General features: G+C 42.2%; 1 protein-coding gene across 3 annotated transcripts in view; it reads right to left on the minus strand.

Annotated features, from left to right (window-relative positions):
• Window positions 1-19,776, minus strand: part of LOC130306328 (uncharacterized) — a 31,331-nt gene extending 11,555 nt beyond the window's left edge. Inside the window, exons 1-2 of one of the 3 annotated variants that reach the window (XM_056552089.1) lie at window positions 19,409-19,776; window positions 3,804-3,997 (exon numbers count right to left, since the gene is read on the minus strand). In XM_056552089.1, coding sequence (XP_056408064.1) covers window positions 3,804-3,997; window positions 19,409-19,476 — 262 coding nt within the window. In that variant the 5' untranslated portion in view covers window positions 19,477-19,776. Of the gene's footprint in view, window positions 1-3,803; window positions 3,998-4,501; window positions 4,666-6,179; window positions 6,295-19,408 lie in introns of those variants that run through there. The other 2 variants (XM_056552090.1, XM_056552088.1) reach the window with 2 other exon arrangements.
• Window positions 19,777-21,043: the final 1,267 nt, after the last annotated feature.

Raw genomic sequence — 21,043 nt, forward strand, 5'->3', positions numbered from 1 at the left:
TTCTTAAAATCCAATGCAAAATGGAGTTTTTCCCATTATAAATCATGTCAGTCAGATCATATCTATTTGAATCACATGGTTTGAAAAACACACTAAAAAACACACCAAGTGTATACACATGCATATTTTAAGTAGAAAAAAAAAACATTGAAATCTTTGGAAGAAAAACACCTAGAGTATGTTGTTTGGTTCCTTTTTTGGGTCAGTTGGGACTGTTCCAAAGTGAACACAAATGCTAGCATAAAGCATTGTCTGTAGTGTGTTTTCTATTTCTTTATTGACTTATAGCTAAGATTTGTTTTAAAGGAAGATTCCGAGATAGCAGCGTTTTGTGGTGGCCCAGTACGGAAGTTGTTACACCGTACCATTGCTGCCCTGTCAGGCAGCCTCCCTGCAGTGTCCCCTGCCCCCCCCCCCCCCCTGCATCTATTCTACTGTAATTGTACAGGGTGGGCCATTTATATGGATACACCTTAATAAAATGGGAATGGTTGGTGATATTAACTTCCTGTTTGTGGCACATTAGTATATGTGAGGGGGGAAACTTCAAGATAAGTGGTGACCATGGTGGCCATTTTGAAGTTGGCCATTTTGAATCCAACTTTTGTTTTTTCAATAGGAAGAGGGTCATGTGACGCATCAAACTTATTGGGAATTTCACAAGAAAAACAATGATGTGCTTGGTTTTAACGTAACTTTATTCTTTCATGAGTTATTTACAAGTTTCTGACCACTTACAAAATGTGTTCAATGTGCTGCCCATTGTGTTGGATTGTCAATGCAACCCTCTTCTCCCACTCTTCACACACTGATAGCAACACCGCAGGAGAAATGCTAGCACAGGCTTCCAGTATCTGTAGTTTCAGGTGCTGCAGAATGGGCAAAACAAAAATTGGAACAGGACCCTCAGTTAACGCAGAAGATTTTGTTCAGTGATATTTTATGTGAATGGTGAAGTTAACAAACAAAACCACAAGGCCACTGGTTATGCAAAATTGCTACATGATGATGTGTTTCCCTCTTTATGCACTGAAGCTGACACGTTCCCTGAGTTTTTCCAGCAAGATGGTGCACCACCACATTATGGGTGTCAGTTCCGAGCCTTCCTAGATGAACAGTTTCCTGGAAAGGGGATTGGTCATCGTGGGCCAGTTGAATGGCCCCCAAGGTCTCCCGATCTGACCCCCTTAGACTTTTATCTTTGGGGTCATCTGAAGGCAATTGTCTATGCTGTGAAGATACGAGATGTGCAGCACCTGAAACTACGGATACTGGAAGCCTGTGCTAGCATTTCTCCTGCGGTGTTGCTATCAGTGTGTGAAGAGTGGGAGAAGAGGGTTGCATTGACAATCCAACACAGTGGGCAGCACATTGAACACATTTTATAAGTGGTCAGAAACTTGTAAATAACTCATGAAAGAATAAAGTTATGTTAAAACCAAGCACATCATTGTTTTTCTTGTGAAATTCCCAATAAGTTTGATGTGTCACATGACCCTCTTCCTATTGAAAAAACAAAAGTTGGATTCAAAATGTCCGACTTCAAAATGGCTGCCATGGTCACCACCCATATTTGAAATTCTGTCGCTGACGTATCCCCCCCCCCCTTTCCCCTGATTTAAACTTGCAGTAGAAAACATGCTGCTTTCTCGTGCCTGTGTGAATGAGCCCTTCAGGAATGTCTTATGGGAGAGAAATGCTGCAGATTTTTCATTTTTCAAGTCTGGATATGTTTTAGATAGAAGTTTATCTCTTATGATTTCCACTATCTTCTAACACTACCCCCTAACCTATCTACTTGGTATTCTTCCCCATTTAGTTAGGTATACTTGAGGAATGCACCTGCTTTTTACTATTTTAGACTCTTTGTACATCTGGGTATTGGTGCTTTTCAGTTAACCTTAGTACATAACTAAGACACAACTAGCGAGCTACACTACCCATTTTTTTCAAAAGCAGTGGAAAATTCATGCCTGATTCATCCCTTTTTTAAATGAAGTACCTGCCCATCTGATTATTCAAGGAAAAGTGCACATAGTCAACCAAAAGAAGAATCCTTATTCTAAGCTTCTACTTTTTTTTGGGGGGGGGGGGGGGGGAAACGCCAAGAAAAACGCCAATTCTGCTGCATGGCATTTTTTTGGCCAGAAAACGCTGCGGCCAGATGTTAGCTGTAAATCAATGAGAAATCGTAAAATTCTTTTTCCACTTTGTGTTTTTTAAGTTTGGCGTTTTTTGATCCTTTTGACGTTTTTTCACTCTTTTTTGGTGTTTTTCAGCTCCTTGGCGGTTTTGCAAAATCGCAGCATGTTGAGCCACTGGTGTTTTTTCCCCTGAAATTGTGCCGTTTTTCTCCCATAGAAGTCTATGGGAGTAAAAAAACGCCAAGAAAAAAGCCATGTGCGTTTTAACTTTGGCGTTTTTTCAGGCGGTTTTTATTCTCTTTTGGACTTAAGCGATCCAAAAAAGTGATGGAGATACCTTTTTTATAATAACATTTTGTAGAGTACCATTAAAAAAAAAATTATAGTAATAATAAAGTAGTGATGGAAAAAATTGTATTTAACGAAATTTTTCCTTTTTATAACAACATTTTTATTCATTTTTAAACAGGGATCAATTTATGTGGGCGGGCAGGACACTAAAAATGTAGCCGACAGTAATAAAAATGTAGTATGTGTGTGTTTTTCACTTTTTATTCTTTATTTTTTAGGTGGTACTACTACTCCCAGCATGGAACACACACTGTTCCATGATGGGAGTAGTAGTACCTGTACTAATTGACAGATCGCCCGGGTTCTGTTGTGATTCTACTGTATAATGTATAGATGCGGCCGGACGCTCTTCTATGGTCCCCTGCACTGACATATATATACACCTATTCATATTTCCCTCTGAGATCAGTGATTGGCCAGATGGTTCCAGCCAATCACAACTCTGGGTGGAAAATATGGATGAGTGATGTTCTATTCACATCACTGGCCAGAGTATAGAGCAGAGATGTGAGCGCTGTATAGAGCCGCTCCGCATCTCTGCTATATCATGGACGATCGCATCGGGTGTCAGGACTGACACCTGGGGTGATATGTCTATTAGTACAGGTACTACTACTCCCATCATGGAACAGTCTGTTCCATGCTGGGAGTAGTAGTACTACCTAAAAAGAAAAAATCAAAAAATTGAGAGAAAAAAAGTGAAACACACACTTTATTAAAAATGTATTAAAATTTTGTTATAAAAAATATACATTTCGTTAAATACATTTTTTTCTCATCACTACTGCATCCTTTTTTTTTTTTTTTTTTTGGTACCCAACAAATTTTGGGTACAAAAAAAAAAAAAAAAACGCCAAAGGGGCCATAAATGCAATTTCCACACAAATGAAAAAACGACAGAAAAAACGCCGGGAAAAATGCCAGATGCAAGAAATTGCACTGTCATTTTTTCAGATGTTTTTCTTGCGTTTTTTGAAAACAAAAAACGCAGGACAAAAAAACAAGTAGAAACTTAGCCTTATAAAGGTAGGATGCATATTTTGCTTCGAATTTTACTACATATTTTCCTACCCATTGAAGTCAATGTTAGCAAAATCAGCTGCTGAAAATACGCATCAAAATACGGCATGTGTGACCCTAACCCAACTTGGGAATCGAGGAGCATAGTAACAAAAAGTGTTGGAATCAGGGCACCTGGGAGTATATAACTTGATTCCTTATTCCAGAAGTTCTCTTTAAACAACTACCAACACACAATTTATATAATGTATAGAGATAAAACATATCTAATTACAAAATAAAACCTACCAAGCTTATTGTTCCAGTTTTCAGCATCACCACTTGCAAAATTGGAAACTTTTCCACCCAACTCTATATTAAAGGAAGGAACACGATTGCCTTCATATTTCTGGAGACCAGGTTCATAGTTGGCTGATCGTAGAGTCACATTGCCATATATTTTACCTTGCTCACTGCAGACTTTTGGGGTGAAGCCTGTACAACTGAAGGGAAACATGCATTAATATGAGGTATGAGATAAGTAAGAAAGCGATCTGATATTACAGCAGGGAGAATGGAAGAGGTTTATGGTTCTTATGCTTTTCTGAAAGAATGTCAACAAAAGACAGGCTGTTTTATAATAGTCTATGTCAACTGAGCCATAGGCTGGTTTCATATGGCAGCATTTGGCCAGTATTTTGCATCACAATTTGTAAGTCAAAATCTGATGTGAAACCTTGAGAGAGAAAAAACGCAATAAAACGATTTGTACCTTTTCCGTGTTTTGGACCCATTACTAGTTTTGACTTGAAAATATTGATGCAAAATACTGAGCCAAATACTGCCCTGTAAAACCAGCCATGAGGCCTAATACAGACCACTGTAAATACGCAGGGCCAAAAATGCCAGAAAAAACGCCAGCAAAAACGCAGGAAAATTTGGCATGTTTTCTTTGCTTAATACCAGTTTCATGTGGAATATGGATGCTATTTTCTCATCTTTATTACCTATTACTCTGTAATCTGCAGGAACCAGGGCCGAGCTGAAGAACACTATTGGGGAGATTTATCAAAACCTGTGTATGCTTGCCCATAGCAACCAATCCGATTGCTTCTTTCATTTTTTACAGGCCTCTTTGAAAATGAAAGAATAGATCTAATTGGTTGCTATGGGCAACTGCACCACTCTTCCTCTGCCCCTATAAGCTCAGTGCTTAATGTGGAAGATTTGAAAACTTTTCCCCATAGCTATTGGGGAAGCTTTATGAAAAACAGTGCAGAGGAAAAGTTGCCCAGTTGTCCATAGCAACCAACTGATTTTGGAAAAGCCTCTAACAATAAAAGAAGCAATCTGATTGGTTGCTATACGCAACTGGTCAACTTTTTCTCTGCACAGGTTTTAATAAATCTTCCCCAATAGCTAAAGGGAACAGCTATGAAGCTCCCATACACTTTAGTGTCATGCTCACCACTGATTATGATGGGGATTTTTCAATGTGTGTGCTGTCTGCATGCTTTTTGGTATTGTCTTTAGTTGAAGTGAATTTAAAGGGATACACTGGTACATAAGAGGTTTCGTGGATAGGGGAAACCCCCATTCCACCCCCCCCCCCAGCTCTCCCCATGCATGGAGCAACCTCCACTCTATGCATGGATTACTGTTGACCATGACACAAAGCGGTGGCCGACACGCTTCTCCATGTATCTCTATGAGAGAGCCAGAGATGCAGCCCTCGTGTATCTTAGGTCTTCCCATAGAGATACATGGAGGGGTATGTCGGCCACCACCTTGTGCCATGGTTGGCAGTAATCTTTGTGCGGAGGTCGCTCAGGCCATTGGGAGAGCCGGAGGCTTGTCAGGAGATTGCAAGGGGGTCCCAGCGGTTGGAGGCCCGTCATCAAACACTTATCCCCTATTCATGGGATCCTGTGGAGAGGGGATAAGTACTTGCCAGATAATGTACCGGAGTTCCCCTTTAATGTACTTGCACCAAATTTATCAAAACAGCACACTAGGTATGATAAATTTTGAGAAGCTCATAAAACACCCAGGAAAATGACTTCACTACACCAGTCAATTTCTATTTGCAGAAAAAAAATCTGTAATTTTTTGCAAGGAAAAACTGCAATTTTTTTTTAGGTTGAAAATATTGACCAAATAAACTGAGTGTAAACTGAAATATAATGGGGGAGATTTATTATAACCTGTGCAGAGGAAGAGTGGTGCAGTTACCTATAGCAACCAATCTGATCGCTTCCTCCATTTTTCAGAGGCCTCTATGGGCAACTGCACCACTCTTCCTTTACACAGGTTTCAATAAATCTCCCCCAGTATCCCTCTTGAAGGAATTTACTGCATGTGGGCTGCTTTTAGTCAAACATTATGGGGGAGATTTATTAAAACCCGTGCAAAGGAAAAGTTGCCATAGCAACCAATCAAATCGCTTCTTTCATTTTGCAGAGGCCTTGTTAAAAATGAGAGAAGAGATCTGATTGGTTGCTATGGGCAACTGGACAACTGTTCCTCTGCACAGGTTTTGATAAATCTCCCACTGTGAGCCTTGACTTCTTCAGCCTTTTCACCTGCTTGAATAGCTTATGTGTTCAATGAAATCCACAGTAAAAGCAAACAAAAACAAAACCATGGCAAGATTCTGACAGGTATTTATAAAAATGTAAAACATACAATGAGGTTTTTCTCAGCAACATTTGAGGCTTCAACTGGCACATGCATGTCAAGGACTGGTTCCATAAACAACACACTGATTCTGATTGATTTCTTTTATATGGTCATTCAATGCAGGTCGTTCATGATGACTCAATCATTTTACTCCAAGAAAGCAAACCACATAACAACCTTGATCAACACAACATGCATAGTGCTGTGAAAGTACAAAATACATTTTGTTGTGATCCAAACAATAATGAGTAGTGTTGAGTGGCATAGGCCATATTCGAGTTCGCGATATTTTGCGAATATATGGACGCATATTCGTCATATATTCGCTAAATTCGCATATTCGTACTATTCGCATATGCGAAAATTAGCATATGTGAAAATTATCATATGTGAAAATTAACATACGTGAAAATTCTCATATGCGGAAATTAGCATATACAAAAATTTGCATAAGCGAAAAATTCGTATATGTAAATTTTCGCATATGCGAAAATTCGCACGACAGTCTCACACAGTAGTATTAGAGCCTTCTTTACACCACACAAGCTGGAAGCAGAGAGGGATGATCACTGTGATGTGTGCTGTAAAAAAAAACTAAAGAAAAAACAAATATTCGTAATTGCGAATACATAGTGCTATATTTGCGAATAAAATTCGCATTGCGAATATTCGCGAGCAACATTTATAATGAGAACAAAAAAGTTGATATCTGATGCATAAGTATTTACTGTTTGTCAATACTTGATAGAACCACCATTGGCTGCAATCACAGCTGCAAGTCTTTGGGGTATGTCCATTCTTGACAAAATTGTTTAAGCTCATCAGATTGGATGGAGACAAGTAAACAGCAGTTTTCCTGCCATAGGACATTAACATGCATGGATTTTAACCATTCCATTTTAAGGGCTTGTTCACACGAGCGGATTTATTTGCGGGTGTTCCACTGTGTGTTTAAAAGGGGGGCAGACTCTCTGTGGCTTTCCGCAGCATATTTTCAGAAAAAGTAGTTCTGACCAGTTTCACTGTACCTGCTAATTGGTGTGCTCCGGGTGATGGGCAGTGTTGGGGTTCTACCACACATATAGGGAGATTTCTCAAAACCTGCGTAGAGGAAGAGTGATACAGTTGCCCATAGCAACCAATCAGATCGCTTCTTTCACTTTTAACTCCTTAACGATGCAGGACGTATATTTACGTCCTCCGCCAGCTCCCGCAATATGCCGCGGGGTCACGCGGTGTCCCCGCGTCATATCGGGCCGCTCCCGGCGGCTATCAACGGCCGGGACCCGTGGCTAATACAGGACATCACCGATCGTGGTGATGCCCTGTATTAACCCTTCAGACGTGGCGATCAAAGCTGACCGCCGCGTCTGAAGTGAAACTGAAAGTATCCCGGCTGCTCAGTCGGGCTGTTCGGGACCGCCGCGGTGAAATCGCGGCATCCCGAACAGCTTACAGGACACCGGTTAGGGCCCTTACCTGCCTCCTCGGTGTCCGATCAACGAATGACTGCTCCGTGCCTGAGATCTAGGCAGGAGCAGAGTTAATACACACCAGTGATCAGCATGAGAGATCAGTGTGTGCAGTGTTATAGGTCCCTATGGGAGCTATAACACTTTAAAAAAAAAAAGTAAAAAAAAAAAGTGTTAATAAAGGTCATTTAACCCCTTCCCTAATAAAAGTTTGAATCACCCCCCTTTTCCCATAAAAAAAATAACAGTGTAAATAAAATTAAAAAAAACATATGTGGTATCGCCGCGTGCGTAAATGTCCGAACTATAAAAATATATCATTAATTAAACCGCACGGTCAATGGCGTACACGCAAAAAAATTCCAAAGTCCAAAAAAGCGTATTTTTGGTCACTTTTTATACCATTAAAAAGTGATCAAAAAGTCCGATCAAAACAAGAATTGGACCGATAAAAACTTCAGATCACGGCGCAAAAAATGAGTCCTCATACCGCCCTGTACGTGGAAAAATAAAAAAGTTATAGTGGTCAGAAAATGATATTTTTAAAAGTATAAATTTTCTTGCATGTAGTTATGATTTTTTCCAGAAGTACGACAAAATCAAACCTATATAAGTAGGGTATCATTTTAACCGTATGGACGTATAGAATAATGATAAGGTGTAATTTTTACCGAAATCTGCACTGCGTAGAAACGGAAGCCCCCAAAAGTTGCGAAATGGCATTTTTTCTTCGATTTTGTCGCACAATGATTTTTTTTCCGTTTCGCCGTGAATTTTTGGGTAAAATGACTAATGTCACTGCAAAGTAGAATTGGTGACGCAAAAAATAAGCCATAATATGGATTTTTAGGTGGAAAATTGAAAGGGTTATGATTTTTAAAAGGTAAGGAGGAAAAAACGAAAGCGCAAAAACGGAAAAACCCTGAGTCCTTAAGGGGTTAAAGAGACCTATGAAAAATTTGAGAATATATCTGATTGCTTGCTATGGGCAACTGTACCACTATTCATCTACACAAGTTTTGAGAAATCTCCCCCACAATCTTTAGACCATTTATGACATTGTTAGAAAGAATCTTTTTGGTGGACATATATTTATATTTTAGTCTAAAATAAGCTCAGAAATTAAGTTATGTGTAATAATGTGATCTCACACAATGGAAAAAGTATTGAAACTCGCTTCCTGATATTTATTTAATAGTGCGTGTGTGGGGGGGGGACAAGCAGTCTTCAAATCTTGAAAGTTCTGTGGGCCTTTAAAAGGGTTATCCAGGAATAAAAAAAAAAACACAGCTATTTCAAAAACAGTTCCAAGTCTGTCTCCAGGTTGGGTGGGGTTTTACAACATGGCTCCATTCACTTCAATGGAAGTGAGCTGCAGAACCACACCCAAGCTGGAGACAGACGGGGAGCTGTTTTTTAAAGAAAGTAATCTGTATTTTTTTATTCCTGGATAACCCCTTTAATATGAATCGCGATCTTCAGCTCTTCCTATAGATTTTTAATGGGATTTATGTCAGGTGACTGGCTGGGCCAATCTAGAAGCTTTATTTTCTGGGCCGATCTAGAAGCTTTATTTTCTTACTTTGAAACCATTTGAGAGTTTTCTTGGCCATGTGTTTGGGACCATTGTCCTGCTGAAATGTCCACCCTTGTTTCATCTTCATCATCCTGGTAGATGCCACAGATTTTTGTCAAGAATGTCTCGGTAAATTTGCCCATTCATCCTTCCTTCAAATATGTGAAGTTTGCCGGTACCAATTGCTTAAGAGAAGCCCCATTCCATGATATTCCCACCTTCAAACTTCACTGTTGGTCTGGTGTTTTTAGGGTGATGTGCAGTGCCATTTCTCCTCCAATAGTGTGTATAATGTCATCCAAACTGTTCAATTTTGCTCTCATCTGACCACACTATATTCTTCCATTATTTTACTGGCTTTTCCAAATGCAGCAAACTTTAAACAAGCTTCAAAATGCTTTTTAATCAGCAATGGAGTCTTGCCTGATGAGCGTGTATACAGGCCATGGCAGCGGAGTGCATTTCTAACTGTTTTCTTTAAAGGGGTAGTCCGGTGGAAAACAAATATTTTCAAATCAACTGGTGCCAGATAGTTAAATAGATTCGTAAATTACACTGCTCAAAAAAAATAAAGGGAACACTTAAACAACACAATGTAACTCCAAGTCAATCACACTTCTGTGAAATCACACTGTCCACTCAGGAAGCAACGCTGATTGACAATCAATTTCACATGCTGTTGTGCAAATGGAACAGACAACAGGTGGAAATTATAGGAAATTAGCAAGACACCCCCAATAAAGGAGTGGTTCTGCAGGTGGTGACCACAGACCACTTCTCACTTCCTATACTTCCTGGCTAATGTTTTGGTCACTTTTCAATGCTTTCACTCTATTGGTAGCATGAGACGGAGTCTACAACCGACACAAGTGGCTCAGGTAGTGCAGCTCATCCAGGATGGCACATCAATGTGAGCTGTGGCAAGAAGGTTTGCTGTGGCTGTCAGCGTAGTGTCCAGAGCATGGAGGCGCTACCAGGAGAAAGGCCAGTACATCAGGAGATGTGGAGGAGGCCATAGGAGGGCAACAACCCAGCATCAGGACCGCTACCTCCGCCTTTGTGCAAAGAGGAGCACTGCCAGAGCCCTGCAAAATGACCTCCAGCAGGCCACAAATGTGCATGTGTCCACTCAAATGGTCAGAAACAGACTCCATGAGGGTAGTATGAAGGCCCGACGTCCACAGGTGGGGGTTGTGCTTACAGCCCAACACCATGCAGGATGTTTGGCATTTGCCAGAGAACACCAAGACTGGCAAATTCGCCACTGGTGCCTTGTGCTCTTCACAAAAGAAAGCAGGTTCACACTGAACACATGTGACAGACGTGACAGAGCCTGGAGATGCCGTGGAGAACGTTCTGCTGGCTGCAACATCCTCCAGCATGACCGGTTTGGCGGTCAGTAATGGTGTGGGGTGGCATTTCTTTTAGGGGCCGCACAGCCCTCCATGTGTTTGCTAGAGGTAGCCTGACTGCCATTAGGTACCGAGATGAGATCCTCAGACCCCTTGTGAGACCATATGCTGGTGCGGTTGGCCCTGGGTTCCTCCTAATGCAAGACAATGCTAGACCTCATGTGGCTGGAGTGTGTCAGCAGTTCCTGCAAGAGGAAGGCATAGATGCTAAGGACTGGTCCGCCCATTCCCCAGACCTGAATCTGATTGAGCACATCTGGGACATCATGTCTCGCTCCATTCACCAACGCCACATTGCGTAATTTGTGTGATTTGGTTGTCAGCACATTGTCAGCAATGTAAAGACAAGTGTATTTCATACGATTAGTTCATTCATTCAGATCTAGGATGCTTTAGTCCAGGTCTGGGAGGACATCCCTCAGGAGACCATATGCCACCTCATCAGGAGCATACCCAGGCATTGTAGGGAGGTCATACGGGCACGTGGAGGCCACACACACTACTAAGCCTCATTTTGACTTAAGGACATTACATTAAAGTTGGATCAGCCTGTAGTGTGGTTTTCCACTTTGATTTTGAGTGTGACTCCATATCCAGACCCCCATGGGTTGATAAATTTGATGTACATTGATAATTTTTGTGTGATTTTGTTGTCCGCACATTCAACTATGTAAAGACGAAAGTATTTCATATGATTAGTTCATTCATTCAGATCTAGGATGTGTTATCTTAGTGTTCGCTTTATTTTTTTGAGCAGTGTACTTCTAATTAAAGGACCACAGTGCTCTCTGCTGCCACCTCTGCCCATGTCAGGAACTGTCCAGAGTGGGAGCAAATCCCCATAGCAAACCTCTCCTGCTCGGAAAATTTCTTACACGGACAGAGATGTCAGCAGAGAGCACTGTGGTCAGAATGGAACGAATTACTCAACTCCCTGTGGAGCATACAGCAGCTTTCAAACATCCATATTCTCCACATTTTAAATACAGCTCTATGGCTGGCTTCAAACAGGCGTATTATGGACATGTATGCAGTATGTGTAAGTAATGTGCCCTTGTGAAGCCTACTTTAATATAATCTCATATATATTTTGGAAATAAGACTCTATTGATAATAATTTCCAGTTGATAATATAAATATTTGAAACATTTTCCACTCACAGCACTAAAATAAATGTAATAATTTCTTCCCTTTTATTCAGCTAGTGAATTAGAATTAGTTGAATAGCTATAGCTCTCTCACATTGCTGTATTGTTAAAGATCACAGCTCTGCATAAAGCTACCTCGTGGGTTATTACAAAAGGCCAATATTCTTAAGAGGAACCCTTCAAACTTCACTACATTAGCTTTCTCATTTACACCTTTCAGTAGTATATAAACCTTAATATATATCATTTGTCCACTAAAAATAAAAGAAAATTGAAAAAACAGAGATTTAAAAGAGAAACCTCACCCGGCCCAAACATAATAGCCATCTCTATCTTGAGACACCATGCTCTGGCCATATTAAACCAGCTCCTCACACCCACAGATTTAGGTGTTTTTTTCTCTCTTTTTTTTTTTTTTTTTTTTTTTTTATGTTCAGTATCTCTATATGGTGTATCAATGTTTCACCCAGTATTTTCAGTAAATTAACTCTTAAAGGACAACTGTAGTGGTCAAAAATCCCTGCCCAAATGTTCCCCAAACAAAAGTTATACAATTCAGTCAATTAGTCCTATTTACCTATATGCAGCCGTTTCTGAGATATTAGAGTTGCCAGCATAGCCCAGTAGTCCTGCGTCCGTCCCCTATTCATTACATTGCAGCCGCCATCTTGGGGACGGAGATCTCTTCCTCCCAGCAGTGTTTGTGCTCCCCCTAGCCTCTGTCAGCTCCTCCCTCTTATGCATATGCATGAGCGGGTGCTTTCTGAGGCAGCCATAGGCTCATCCTCAGAAACGCCCCTATCTGTAAGATTCAAGCAGGGGGAGAATGAGGACGTCCACAGCTCCTCCCCCTCCCCTGCTCTGTCACTTATCACGGGGAGGATTCAAGTTATCATGGGGGAAACACAGAGCAAACCACAGAGCAGGGAGGGGAGGACGTGTGTGTGAGGGAGACATATTACACTGCACGGGCTGGTGGTGTATACAGGGAATAAATATCATACTGGGGGGGGGGACTACTGAATGACACATGCTGGGAGTTGTAGTCCCTGTTATGTGTGTGTGTATGCCAGTGTTTCCCAACCAGGGAATGCTGGGAGTAGTAGTTTTGCAACATCTGGAGGCACCCTGGTTGGGAAACACTGGTGTATGAACTACAACTCCCAGGAGATTACAGAGATACAATAGAGGTGTTTGTGAACTACAACTCCCAGGAGTCTCCTGATACAGTAGAGGTGTTGGTGAACTACAACTCCCAGGAGTCTCCTGATACAGTAGAGGTGTTGGTGAACTACAACACCCAGGAGACTACAGAGATACAATATAGGTGTTGGTGAACTACAACTCCCAGGAGACTACAGAGATACAATAGAGGTGTTGGTGAACTACAACACCCAGGAGACTACAGAGATACAATAGAGGTGTTGGTGAACTACAACACCCAGGAGACTACAGAGATACAATAGAGGTGTTGGTGAACTACAACTCCCAGGAGACTCCTGATACAATAGAGGTGTTGGTGAACTACAACTCCCAGCCAGGAGACTACAGAGATACAATAGAGGTGTTTGTGAACTACAACTCCCAGGAGTCTCCTGATACAATAGAGGTGTTGGTGAACTACAACACCCAGGAGACTACAGAGATACAATAGAGGTGTTTGTGAACTACAACTCCCAGGAGTCTCCTGATACAGTAGAGGTGTTGGTGAACTACAACTCCTTTATACACTCAAACAGCAGAAAGCTGTCACGGCATGCTTGGATGTATAGTCTTACAACAGCTGGAGTCACCTCTGCAACTCCAAGCATGCATATACAGCAGAAAGCTGACAGGGCATGCTGGGATTTGTAGTCTTGCAACAGCTGGAGGCACCACTGGAATTCCCAGCATGCCCGAACAGCATATAAAATAACTGGGCATGCTTGGAGTTGTAGTTGTGAAAAAGATGGAGGGACCAATATCAGGACAGTTTTATAGACAAACAATTATGTGTTTTTTTTTTACCATTTTTACTTTCACTCTCCACTCTCCAGTGCCCACACTACAGTGAGCACGGAGGCAGCTGCTTCATCACTGGACAGGAGCAGCATGGGGAGGGGGAGATGAGCAGAAGGGGAGGGTGTATGCAAGGGGGGGGGGGGGGGGGATAGAACAGGGGGAGGGCAGCAGCTTACAGGAAGTAAGCACAAGGCATGATGGGAGATGTAGTTTTTCTTTCACTTGTCCTTAGTAATTCATGTGCTGATAACGGGAGAACGACTGGGCCAATTTTGATGGGGGGGACATCGTTGGAAAGGTCTTTCAAAGACCTATTAAATGAGGTAAAAAAAAGTTTTTTGCCCAGCACTGCAGATGTCCTTTAATGAAGTTTCAATTCAGTTGCTCTGGAGCACAACTATTTCTCCAGCCCAAAGGGTTAAATTGTTCTGTCATAGTTTCCATAAATTTGTAGATATGACATGGCAGAAGTTTTTTATATTTGGCTGTACTTTCCCTTTGCAATAACAGTAAGGCCCGTTTACATTACGGAGAATCTGCGCAGAATTTCCAGTGGAAAAAAAGTGCATTCCAACTTGCACCACACCTCCAGGGGTTTTGCAGTGCTCAGTTGACACATTGAAAGTGCAATGAGGAATTGGCTTCTAGTTGCAAATTGAACCTTTGAATCTTTCACAGAAATCCGACAGCAGCTGTGCTCAAACCCAATACACTGCTCTATGCATGGGCGTAAAAAGTGGGGGTAGGGGCTGTTGGGTATGGGGAATAAGGGGATGCATCCCCGACAGGAAATCATGCAAGGGGGGGGGAGCGGAATCCCCCAGTTGTGCTCATCAGTGTTGCCAACCCCTCCCCATTAAAATGGCCAGCCCAGGGGTGGCCGCTAGCTTATATAGCATCTGCAGCTTGTAGCCTATAATTTTCACCTCTTCACCTGACTCCTGTCCACAGACCCCTCTCCTCCAGACCCATTACCACCGACCCCTCTTCTCCAGACCCCTATCCACAGACCCCTCTCCTCCAGACCCCTATCCACAGACCCCTCTCCTCCAGACCCCTGTCCACAGGCCCCTATCCTCCGGACCTCTTACCACAGACCCCTCTCCTCTAGACCCCTATCCACAGTCCCCTCTCCTCCAGACCCCTATCCACAGTCCCCTCTCCTCCAGACCCCTATCCACAGACCCCTCTCCTCCAGACCCATTACCACCGACCCCTCTTCTCCAGACCCCTATCCACAGTCCCCTCTCCTCCAGACCCCTGTCCACAGGCCCCTATCCTCCGGACCTCTCTCCTCTAGACCCCTGTCCAAAGACCCCTCTCCTCCAGACTCGTATCCACAGACCCCTCTTCTCCAGACCCCTGTCCACAGACCCCTCTCCTCCAGACCCCTGTCCACAGACCTCTTTCCTCCAGACGCCTGTCCACAGACCCCTCTCCTCCAGACTTCTGTCCACAGACCCCTCTCCTCCAGACCCCTGTCCACAGACCCCTCTCCTCTTGACCCTTGTCCACAGACCCCTCTCCTCCAGACTCCTGTTCACAGAACCCTCTCCTCCAGACCCCTGTCCACAGACCCCTCTCCTCCATATCCCTGTCCACAGACCCCTTTCCTCCATACTCCTGTCCACAGACCCCTCTCTTCCAGACTCCTGTCCAAAGACCTCTGTCCACAGACCCCTCTCCTCCAGACTCCTATCCACAGACCCCTATCCTCCAGACTCCTGTCCACAGACCCCTCTCCTCCAGACTCCTGTCCACAGACCCCTCTCCTCTAGACCCCTATCCTCCATACTCCTGTCCACAGACCCCTCTCCTCCAGACTCCTGTCCACAGACCCTTCTCCTCCAGATCCCTGTCCACAGACCCCTCTCCTCCAAACTCCTGTCCCAGGATGAGTACAGGATAACTACTGTATATGTATAACTAAATGGCGCCTACATAGGCTGTAGAGAGCCCACCATCCCGACCATACATAGCCTGCCTGGATCACTGTCTCCTGATTTCACTGCTTCTGGCAATACCTGTAATGAAGAGTCTGAAGCACAATTTTGTAGCATTATGCATCATTGAGTGGTTCTGACCCTTTTGAGCCCCTCCATCTTTCTGTGGCTCTGCCCTTACATAGCCACACCCACTTAAAATGCTGTCCCCTCCAAAGTTTGTGGGGGTTCCTACGCCCCTGGCTCTACATACCATACATTGGAAGTAGTACTGGGGCTTTCCTGATGTAGTTGCTCCTGTCATTCCCCCTGGCTGTGTAGATATTCAATACACACAGATGACAGCGGGACACTGAGAGCGGTAATCTTGGAAAGGTCAGTACTTCCAAGCTGTTCTATTTACTGCATTAGTAAACAGCCTCAGCACCATCTTAAAGGGGTTATCATGTACCATGCCTGTCCTCAGCTTGTATGTAGTATTCCTACTTGGCTCCACTCACTTCAATAGAACTGAGCTGCAATACCACACAAAAACTGAGGAAAGGTTTGGTGTTATCTGTTATTATCTGTTTTTATAATTCTGGATAACCTCTTAAAGCCCATATAGTGCTGAAAGTACTAGTCCAGTACATAGAACAGCCCTGCGGTATTTGAGGAATATATCTAAGTTTTAATTTTGCTGCATATCACTAGTGTTGAGCGGCATAGGCCATATTCGAATTCGCGAATATTCGCGAATATATGGACGAATATTCGTCATATATTCGCGAATATTCGAATATTCTCGTTTTATTTTCGCATATGCGAAACTTCACGTATGCGAAAATTAACATATGTGAAAATTAGCATATGCGGAAGTTAGCATATGCGAATTTTCGCATATGCGAATTTTCGCACGCCAGTCTCACACAGTAGTATTAGAGCCTTCTTTACACCACACAAGCTGGAAGCAGAGAGGGGTGATCACTGTGATGTGTACTGTGAAAAAAAAAAAAAAAAAACGAATATTCGTAATTACGAATATATAGCGCTATATTCGCGAAATTCGCGAATTCGCGAATATGCGATATTCGCGAATAATATTCGAATTGCGAATATTCGCAAGCAACACTACATATCACCGTGGAAATAATCACCAATGCCACTTCTATTCTGTCTTAGTACCATGGAACCGAAAGGGCACAGTTTCAGGCTTTGTTCACAAGGCGGAATTTCCATGTGGAATTCCACCAAAAAATTCTGTCGGAATTTACTGCACATTATGGGGGAGATTTATGAAAACCTGTGTAGAGGAAGAGTGGTGCAGTTGCCCATAGCAACCAATCAGATTGCTTCTTTCATTTTTCACAGGTCTCTTTAAAAATGAAAAAAGCAATCTGATTGGTTGCTATGGGCAACTGCACCACTTTTTCTCTACGCATGTTTTGATGAATCTCCCCCTATGTTCAGTGGGATTTCACTGTCCCATCCGCATGTAACAAAAATATAAGTCAAGTCTAATAATTTTGCGGAATTGTGGGCGGAATCCTATTGAACTCAATGGGACTTGCAGTTCGGCAGAATTCAGTGTTTGGAGAACACAGAATTTCACCTTAATTCCAGCAGAAATATGCAATGTGTGTGGAATTGTGGAAATTCTGCCGTGTAAACATACTCTCAAGAGGAATTCAGTATGGAAAATTTTCTTCATAAAAAAGCTCACAATTTTCTTAGTAAATATCAAATTTTTATTTATTTAAGAGGAGATTCATCAAAACCTGTGTAGAGGAAATGTCAACCAGTTGCCCATACAAACCAATCAGATCGCATCTTTCATTTTTGAAAAGGCCTCTGAAAAATGTAAGAAGCAGTCTAATTGGTTGCTATTGGCAACTGGTCCACTTTTCCTCTGCACAGGTTTTAGTAAATTTCCCCTTTAATGCTTATAGCATGACAAAAAAGTTTAATATTTTAGCAAATATTATTACATTTACTTTTTTATTTCACAGTCATATAAATACCATATATGTGTCCATAATTAAACATCACTATTTTTGGTCTTCTGAGGGATCTCTTATTTTTATATAGGTACTATCTGAGTACCCGGCGTTGTCCGGTTTTTCCTTCCTAGTCCTTGTTGGGGAGGAAAATCAACAAAGGAGGAAGCTTTTGACTTCATATCCCATCCTCATATATTGTTATCATATTCCAACCCCATATACCGTCATATATCTCAATCTTATATCCTGTCCTCATATCCCGACCTCATATCCCGTTCTCATATCCCGTCATCATATCCTGTCCTCATATTCTGTCCTCCTATCCCATCCTCCTATCCCGACCTCATATCCCATCCTCATATCCCAACCTCATATCCCATTCTCATATCTCGACCTCTTATCCCGACCTCCTATCCCATCCTCATATTCTTTCCTCATATCTCAACCTCATATCCCATCCTCATATCCTGTCCTCATATCCTGACCTCCTATCTCAACCTCATTTCCCGTCCTCCTATCTCGACCTCATATCCTGTCCTCATATTTCAACCTCATATCCTGTCCTCATATCCCGACCTCATATCCCGTCATCATATCTTGACCTCATATCCTGACCTCCTATCCAGTCCTCCTATCTCAACCTCATATCCTGTCCTCATATTCCGTCATCCTATCCCGTCCTCATATCTCAACCTCCTATCCCGACCTCATTTCCCATCCTCATATCCCGACCTCATATCCCATTCTCATATCTCAACCTCTTATCCTGACCTCCTATCCTGTCCTCATATTCCGTCCTCATATCTCAACCTCATATCCCATCCTCATTTCCTGTCCTCATATCCTAACCTCCTATCTCAACCTCATTTCCCGTCCTCCTATCTCGACCTCATATCCCGTCCTCATATCCCGTCTTCATATACCGTCCTCATATCCTGACCTCATATCCCGTCCTCACATCCGGTCTTCATATCCTGTCCTCATATCTCATCCTCATATCCCATCCTCATCTCCTGTCCTCATGTGGGACTGATTTGTGATGAAGATGTTTTAAGCTGAAAATAGAAGGGGACGTGGCTTTGTGGGACTGGGCGTGATTTGCAAGCCATAATATGCTCCTCTTGAATAAATAAAAATGTCAAGCCGGATTGACACATTCACCAGGAGATGCAGAGCGGAGCTTGTGGTGTAAGGTACTGGAAGTCCCATATACTTGCATGGGGCTTGAAACAAAAAAACATCTTTTCTATAAGGGTGTAGATAAGGGTTAATTTAACTATCATATCTTTTTATTTGACATATAAGTAATATATGTACCAGGTATTATTGAAATATCTCCTACCTTACGGAAGTTATGTGGGAACATACATTTCCCGTTGATTTGCTTAGATTTTTGGTTTATGTGAAGAGAAATTTCAGAAAATGTGACCTGCACAAAATGTATCAAATGCTCTGTGACCTTTTTAATAAATTTGGCGCTCCTACACATTCCCAGCACCAAAAAAGGTGTAGAAAAATGCTTCCCTTACACCTACAATGATAAATGCCGCCATTGAGTTTTATTTTTATAGATACTTCTGACAACTTTAATTACAGGAAGCACAAATCTAGGCTACTTTACAAATCAGTGGGCAAATGAAAAGTCCTTCTCACTATTGCAACATATTAAAAGAAAATAGAAATACTAAAATAAGTTTCACTTACCCCGGTACATATTTTGGGTCATAGCTGGAAAATAGAGACTGTGGTAGCTGTGGTAAAATAATAGGCATTTTTGTAGACAGAACTAACAATACAGATTATGGAGATCCTGCTGTAGTTTGCCTGGTAACAGTAACTGGAGACACAAAGGAACTTGCTGTCACAACCAACTACCGTACTATATCCGCCTGTTTGTCTACACAATCTGAGAATGTAAATAATCCCTGAATTTAATGTCTGGAAAAAAAAATATTTCAATTAGCATATCAGTGACATGTCAATGTTATTCTTCCAGTGATAAAATTGTGTCGACTTAAATAAGGCATATGTTTGTATATGAACCTTGTAGTTTATCTGTGTGTTTGGTTGCTATAGTAACAGTATGACAGGTCTCTGCAAGAAGGGTGCAACATTACTGCCCCCTAGTGTTTACTAAACAGAATACTTTTGTTATTCAACTAGATCTGTCTGTCTATTTTAATTATTCAGCCGTTGGTTATCTGGGCATGCTGGGAGAAGTAGTTTTGCAACATCTAAAGGTCCACAGTTTGGATACCACTGTCCTAGATGTACAGCGGTACTGAACTAGGATTTATTAAGTTTCACTCACACATGGCATTACCAGTCTTTTTTTTTTTTTTTTTTGGGCGGTTTTATAACTTGGTTACATGTAAAGATTATGATATTGGCCTTTAACCCCTTAAGGACACAGCCCATTTTGGCCTTAAAGGGGTACTCCGCCCCTAGACATCTTATCTAGAGATGAGCGAACGTACAGTAATTCAATTCGTCACAAACTTCTCGGCTCTCGGTTTGCTTACTTTTCCTGCATGAATTAGTTCAGCTTTCAGGTGCTCCAATGGGCTGGAAAAGGTGGACACAGTCCTAGGAGACTTTCTCCTAGGACTGTATCCACCTTTTCCATCCCACCAGAGCACCTGAAAGCTGAACTAATTTATGCAGGCTAAATCATCAACTGCCAAGCCAAGAAGTTTGTGACGAATCGAATTACTGGAAGTTCGCTCATCTCTAATCTTATCCCGTATCCAAGGATAGGGGATAAGATGTCTGATTGTGGGTGTCCAGCTGCTGGGGACCTAAGTACAACTCCCAGCATGCACAGTCAAAGGGCATACTGGAAGTTGTAGTTACACAACAGCTAGTGGCACTATTTTCCTATAGCTGTTGCATAACTACAACTTCCAGCATTCACCGTGCATGCTGGGAGTTGGAGTTATGCATCAGCTAGTGGCACTTTTTTCCATTAGCTTGTCCATAGCTACAACTCCCAGCATGCACCAACAGCCAAAGGGCATGCTGGGAGTTATAGTTGTGTGTCTCCAGCTGTTGCATACCTACAACTCCCAGCATGCACGAGCAGTCAAAAGGCATGTGCCACTAGCTGTTGCATAACTACAATTCCCAGCATGTCCTTTGACTGTCCATGCATCTTGGAAGTTGTAGTTAACAGCTTGAGGCACACTTTTGATAGAAAAAAGTGCCTCCAGCTGTTGCATAACTACAACTCCCAGCATGCATGGACAGTCAAAAGCCATGTTTGGTGTTGTAGTTATGTAACAGACGGAGGCACATAACTACAACTCCCTGCATGACCTTTGGCTGTTCGTGCATGCTTGG

Source organism: Hyla sarda, chromosome 1, assembly GCF_029499605.1.
Source record: "Hyla sarda isolate aHylSar1 chromosome 1, aHylSar1.hap1, whole genome shotgun sequence".
NCBI classification, from domain to species: Eukaryota; Metazoa; Chordata; class Amphibia; order Anura; family Hylidae; genus Hyla; species Hyla sarda.